Source organism: Octopus bimaculoides, chromosome 7 (genome assembly GCF_001194135.2).
Source record: "Octopus bimaculoides isolate UCB-OBI-ISO-001 chromosome 7, ASM119413v2, whole genome shotgun sequence".
NCBI lineage: Eukaryota > Metazoa > Mollusca > Cephalopoda > Octopoda > Octopodidae > Octopus > Octopus bimaculoides.
In genome coordinates, this window is record NC_068987.1 from 45,622,511 (window position 1) to 45,629,653 (window position 7,143).

General features: G+C 34.2%; 1 protein-coding gene across 3 annotated transcripts in view; it reads right to left on the bottom strand.

Annotated features, from left to right (window-relative positions):
- The window catches only part of LOC106873181 (basic helix-loop-helix ARNT-like protein 1), a 789,862-nt gene that overhangs the window by 11,103 nt on the left and 771,616 nt on the right, over positions 1–7,143 (bottom strand). For 2 of the 3 annotated variants that reach the window (XM_052969590.1, XM_014920416.2), the window contains one exon: positions 1,840–1,903. In XM_052969590.1, coding sequence (XP_052825550.1) covers positions 1,840–1,903 — 64 coding nt within the window. The remainder of the gene's footprint in view (positions 1–1,839; positions 1,904–7,143) is intronic. The other variant, XM_014920418.2, reaches the window with a different exon arrangement.

The following is a 7,143-nucleotide window of genomic DNA, read 5'->3' on the forward strand; positions in this document are numbered from 1 at the left end:
ATACAAGAAAAAAACAGTAATTCAGTTAGTGTAGTGTTAGTATATCTAATGAGTGGGCATTAAAAAAATCAGCTAGAAATAATTAGACAATAAAAAAAAAACATTACTAGCCAATGACTAATATTTTTTGAAATTATTTCAGTAATCAAAGGAAACAGCCCTAGACATGTTTAGGTTTTAGTAGACCTCCTCAGTGAAGCATCAACTTCATCATACTTGTTGAAATTGCGATGAGGGAATCACTAGATAAATGTACAGCACTGGCTGGTGGAGAAAATTACAATGATTTAGAGAATAGATTATTGAGATACCTTCTACTTTAAAAGCATTTGTTAAATTAGTGTTAATGAAGTGTGCATTGAGAAAATAAGTATGCTTAATTGAAGTGCTGTGTAATCTAGCTGGCAAGCATTAATCAATTGACACTTAACACTCTAACCACTTTTAATGTCCTAACAGCAACAACAACATTAGCAACAACAGTAAACTGTTTGAACAAATGAGAGAGCCTCTTCATAGTCATTCACCTTGCTAGTAATAGCAACCAAAATGTATGCATGTATAGAAATGTATATGTGTGTGGGTTTCTGTATCTGTATTTAAGTAAAACTTATGTTAGGTCACTCTTGAGTGCTACAGGTAATATGCAGTACAATTTGTTGCATGGTTGGATCGACAGTGACCAAACTGGCAACCCCACCAAGCCTGCTTAGTGAGGAGGGGTACTTTTGGATACCCTGCATGATAAAAAAAACAAGACCAGTTAAAGAGCAGATCAAGCCATGATAGTCAACGACCAACCAATTTTGTGTAAATATGCTTTCAAATCTCTGCTGACCTGTTGGTATCCTTTGGTGGGAAAAGCATAAGAAGCATCACTATGAAATCAAACCTACAAATTCCAATTACTGATGCTTAGAAAGTGGAATACATGTTGTGCAAGCATATGTCATTTTAATCCAATCATGTACAGATGTTCCATTCCATCTGGTTCATCTGATTTCTCTGTTAAAGTCCTGTGGTGATGAAAGAGTAGCAATGTATGCAGACTTTTGTCGCATATATTTGAGGTCTTACAGGTCACCTGCTGGTCTTAAGAGCAATTTCAGAGCACACAAAGTTAATGAAGATAACCAGGATGACAGAGATAGACAAAGACAGCTGTTATCTGTCAAGATGAAGTTAAGTTATATCCATTTGACCCGATTTCATTGAATTTACATACATAAAAATAGTAGTGTGTGTGTAAATGCATATTTATGTAAACTAGTGTCAAATTTTGTCTTTTTATATCAAATTTGATTGAATCAAGATTGATCAAAATAGTAGAGGCTTTACTACGATTTTCCCTGGAATTCTCCTCACAATCACATGTGCAGCACAAACCACCATATTTTCTCAGTATTTCTTTTTTCATACAATTATTATCGAGTGACAGATTTGAGCTGATATAATGACTGACAACATCATACTTTGAAAATAAAAGAATGAACACATGAATATATGCACTGACAATATGAATTAATTATATCTGTGCTGCAATCACCTTACCACCCTCCACACTAAGGTAAAAATGGTATATTTATAAAAATAAAAGGTACATCTTATATCTCAAATCATACACTAGTACCTTATAAAAATATATATTAAGCAATACAAGCCTAAATATACCTAACTGATGAGAAGGTAATGGCTGGGACTACTTTGTATGTATGCTCAATCAGAAATGGATTGGGGTTAAACAACATCAACAATGACAACAACAATAGCAATAACCTTTTGTTGCAACAACTAGGAACATCAAGAGCAACAAAGATGACAACAAAAGTAACAACTTACTTGTACCTGTATGGATGAAGGTCCAGGAACGCTGCTGCTGTCTGCAGTAAATGCTAACCTGTTACTGAAGAGAAAGGAAAATAGGCTTTGATTAGATATCTACAGCATGAACATTTTGGTTAAATCTTCTTTTGAAATTTAGCCAATCTTATATCCTTTTATTCACATGTGACTAGAGAACCCTTTGTCTGCTGCTCACAGTGCAACACATTAGCAAACACAATTGAACAGTGTAAAGGTCAGCATAGGTCAATTTGAATGTCCAATTATTTTTCTTCTATCTCAATGCATGGTTGTCTAATGGTTTTATTTAACAGAATTTCATTATCAGTGAATAACACATCCTTTGATCCATTTACTTAATTTTTATTTTTTATATTTTATTTTTTGATTCATTGTAAGTCACTTTATTGCTTATATGTGATGAATTCTACATCATTAGGTGCAGGAGTGGTTGTGTGGTAAGTAGTTTGTTTACCAACCACATGGTTCTGGGTTCAGTCCCACTGTGTGACACCTTGGGCAAGTGTCTTCTACTATAGCCTCAGGCCGACCAAAGCCTTGTGAGTGGATTTGGTAGATGGAAACTGAAAGAAGCCTGTCGTATATATGTATATACATATGTATGTGTGTGTATATGTTTGTGTGTCTGTGTTTGTCCCCATCCCCTAACATCGCTTGACAACCGATGTGGGTGTGTTTACGTCCACATAACTTAGTGGTTTGGCAAAAGAGACCGATAGAATAAGTACTAGGCTTACAAAGAATAAGTCCTGGGGTCGATTTACTCGACTAAAGGTGGTGCTCCAGCATGGCTGCAGTCAAATGACTAAAACAAGTAAAAGAATTAACCAGTTCCTCTTGTAGAAAAGTAACATACTACAACTACTAAAATGTATCTTAATAGAAATAAATGGAGATTAAAAAATGCAGTACCTTTTGACAAGACCTGATGAGACACAACTGCACACTCAATGCACAACAACTGTTTGTATAGCATCTCACTCATGAGGCACCGATGCATCATATGGCAGATAATTTTTACAGGAATGGTTGCATGTCTCTTATGAAAAAAGACACTGAATAGTTATGAAATATTCATAATGTTACAGAGCAAGTATTCAGTGCCTCCTTTGAACCAGCTGTAGTAATTGACTTTCTGTTCCATTCTTTGTATTTAGTTTGACTAACACATAATAAGCAAAGTTTGTTGTTTTCAAACTGGAGTTGTATAGCATATGTTACCTTAGTGGAATGTCTAATCTTGATGTAGGACAAAGTGTATTTAATACACTGACTAACAAACTTAATTAATCAATTAATGAGTTACTTGTATTTTCTATATAAGCCTTGTTTATGATAGAGAAACTACTTTTATCAAGGTTCCTTGACCGATCCTATATCATTGTTATTATTATTATTATGGCAGTGAGTTGGCAGAAGCATCAGCATGCCAGGCAAAATGCTTAATGGAATTTCTTCCATCTTCATGCTCTGAGTTCAAATTCCACCAAAGTCGACTTTGCCTTTCATCCTTTCAGGGTCGATAAAATAAGTACCAGTTGAGTATTGGGGTCGATATAATTGACTTAACCCCCTCCACAAAATTGCTGGCCTTATGCCAAAATTTGAAATCATCATCATCATTATTATTATTAATATACCATTGTGTGTGTGCATGCATTAGCCTGCTACCTGTTATTCTCTGGTAACAATTTGTCCTGCACATGCCCAACCAGATTCTGACTGCAAACTACCACAGAGAAAGAAGACCAAAACAAAAAAACCTTCACAAGAACCACATCCATTGAAAGAATAATCTATCAGGCATGAAATTTGAAATCATAGAAAAGAAGCCATCAAAAGTATTGCAGCAAGTATTCCTGGCTTCTATGAGAAGTATAGTGGTCTTGCACAACATGCAATTGACCTTTATGAGTGCAGTTGGTATTTTTTCTGGGACTTCTTTCTTTGTAAAAGTTAAAAATTTGTTTTCAAGTCCTCCAAAGCCAAATAAATAAGGTATGAGAGAAATACTAAAATGTAGAAAATATATCCTTATTAAAATGAAAATCCTGGCAAGCTTGCCAAAAATGTTAATTTTCTTTCAAGTTTTCCCAAATGACTTTAAGCTTAGCTCAAAAGAATGACAGACTGACTTGAAATTCCAGGGTCAACAGCCTTACAAATGTACATAACACACACACATGCACACTTATATATATATGTGTGTGTGTGTGTGTGTGTGTGCGTGCGTGATACAAGTGTCGGAACAAATATATTTATACTAATTATAGTTACACAAAGACTTGATTCTACATACACTTGTCTTTTTCATGTCACCGATAGGACCTGAATTTATGCAGGTGTGTCAAAATGTTATTTTTGTTTCTCACTGAAGAGAAATATTTTCAAAAGCATTAAAATAATTTAACTGCCTCCAGAAATTTTCTTTTTATATATTTTCTTTTAGTAGACATTTTTTTTTTCTGTTTTTCTTTTTGCTCTTTAGTAGAACTAGTCAGTTTACCCAAGAATAGTACAACCATAGCTACTGCTTTTCAATTTTTTTTCAACATTTTCCAAAAAAACATCAACTGAATGTATACATCACTGGCAATCTTAAGTAACTTGACATTTCTTACTGATTTTTCCCCATGAAAATTTTGACAAGTCCTTCATTGTTGAGCATTTGTCAAAGCTTAACTGTTATTATACCTTCACATTTTTTTCTCCTTTGTCTTCATCCTCATTGTTATTTATCTGATGCTGTACTATTTCAATAACCCTATATTCAGCCTAGACCAGCTCTCCATCAAACTGTCAGTCTTGGTAAATATCATGACTCACATGGCCACTGAAATGGATCACATGATCCAGCAAATACATCAAACTTGGCAAAACAGGAATATGAAATTGCTCAGCAGAACTGAACAAGGAACCATTGTAATCTTCTTAGCCCCACAACCATTCTTTCTTTGTTCCTAGCTGACTACCAACTATACACTGAAACCATGGCTTATATCAGTTTTCTGGTAAACATTCAGGAAATAGATTCAGTATCAGTTAGCCAGTGAGGTGCTTCATTGTTTATCTGTTCCCAGTTAGTAATGAGGTGAACTAGAAAGATCACGAAACCTCTATGTAAATTCTCTAACCTAAGCTTCAGTTATTCATCCTGTGATTATTGCTCATCACATGTCCTATTTCTTTGAAAATGTTCCCCACCTTCCCTTTTTTATGTGGCTTTTAAGAAATGTGTTTTTTATTATATACTTTGATCTAACTGGCATATATTTTAGTGTAAAGTTATCATAAGCAAATGTGTGGTGCTCAGTTTTCTATATTCACAAATACAAATGCTCAGGTTAATGTGAGGTTATTTCAGAACGAAAATACTTATTAAATATATATGTAACTGGCAGAGATGTTCAAGCATCATCTGGAATGATTTGTGGTTATTCATTCCAGCTTTCTGTACTCTGAGTTTAAATCCTGCTGGAGTCAACTTTGACTTTTATGTTTCAGAGTTGATAAAGTACAAGTCAAAGGTGGGGGAATGGCTGAATTGTTAAAACATTAAACAAGAATTCAAATTCCACCTAGGTACTGGTGGCCAAGATTAATCATGAGAACACCTCATCTGACCCACCAACTGAATAATATGAACAAGTAGGCCTACAAGCAGCACATATAAACTGGAAACATCATACTGAAGCTTCACCCAGCAGTAGTTGACAACAACTGAATGAAATACAAGTTTCAGAAATGTTCTACCTGGTTTTCTATTGACTAAAATTTATCCTTTCTCTTTTTGAGTAACTTTCTTTAGCTAATAGGTTATATATTCCTTATGTATGTATATATAATTTTTCATTGAGTTTTATTTAAGTTCTTCCCAAGAGAGTTCAAGCCAGTCACTAACAAAGTGACAAGACTCTTTAAGTTAAGAAAATTCCTGGTGTTTGTAAATATGTAGTTGAGCTGGTGTGTTAGTTGAACTGTCAATGCACACACCCAAGTGTGTAGCAATATCAGATGGAGAATTTTGGCATGTCTTACAAATCTTCACTGTGCCACTAATAGATTGGAGTTGGAGAATTCGCATCAGTTTCTTTTGTACTTTCTCCATGAAACCAATTATTTCTGGGTTCTTGTACAAATTTGTGGGTACATAACCTAATGCACCTATGAAAATGATGACGATGATGTATGTATGTATTTGTGTGTGTGTGTGTGTGTGTATGTAGATAATACCTACTGCCTATGAATATGAGAGTAGATGTATCTTACATACATGCATGTATATAGAGAGAACATACAGACACATACCATTAAAACACTAACATGTATACACATATCAACAATAGTAGGTTGATCATTGAGTTGGTTTAAATACTGAGCTATTTCTACTTTTTAAAAAATCTCTGAAGTTAATGTCACTGTAAAGTTAGCCATGGAGGTCAGTTATTTGTAAATTCCAGTTTCAGTTTCTGGTTGGAAACCCAAGAGAAATGAATTACTGTATGTTGTGACAGTACTGTAAAATTATCAAGTGTTTTGTAGGCTTGAAGTGATAGGTTTGACTCATTCTCAGGCCTGGAGAATGTAACATGAAAGGGAAAAAAAGTCAGTCTTTAGCTTCAGATCAGTATCTTTTAGTTATCTTGGTTTTCCTAGCCCAAATCTGAATATTGGTTCTAATTATAGGCTTCATGTAATGCTGCTGTGTGTACAATAATCCATTTCATGTGAAACTCATCACACACAGGTATTTACCCCTGGGATAGCTTACTTTACTGCAATATAAACTATCAATGAAATTGGTAAAATAAATTATACAAACGTCTTAATATATGTGTCATTGCATATCTGACTGTATTTAGGCATCTTTGTGTTTGTATCACTTTGTCAAGATTCAGATAAAAAATTCTAAGTATAAAAGAGCCCCTTATTCCTGGAGACATTCTTTAAATATTATTGTTACAACTACAATTAAAAAAAAGCATGCCTACATTTCAATACTATTTTAAAGATTCTAATAGCATTATCAAAAATAAAACAAGGAACAAAATATTTGAATGCTTAAAAAATCTTAAGATGAATGATATGAATGTGCATGCAATTTGAAATGGCAATGCCTGTGTTAGAATGGGGGTAGCTGATGAAGGAAAATGTTCTCTATGTGGCCTGGGTGTTTTCTGTACTCTGGTTATTATTATTTTTTTTGTCTACGTTTTGTTTGCAATGTCCTGTACCTAGATATGCACCTATATATACAGGTAGACGTAGGTATGCACATAC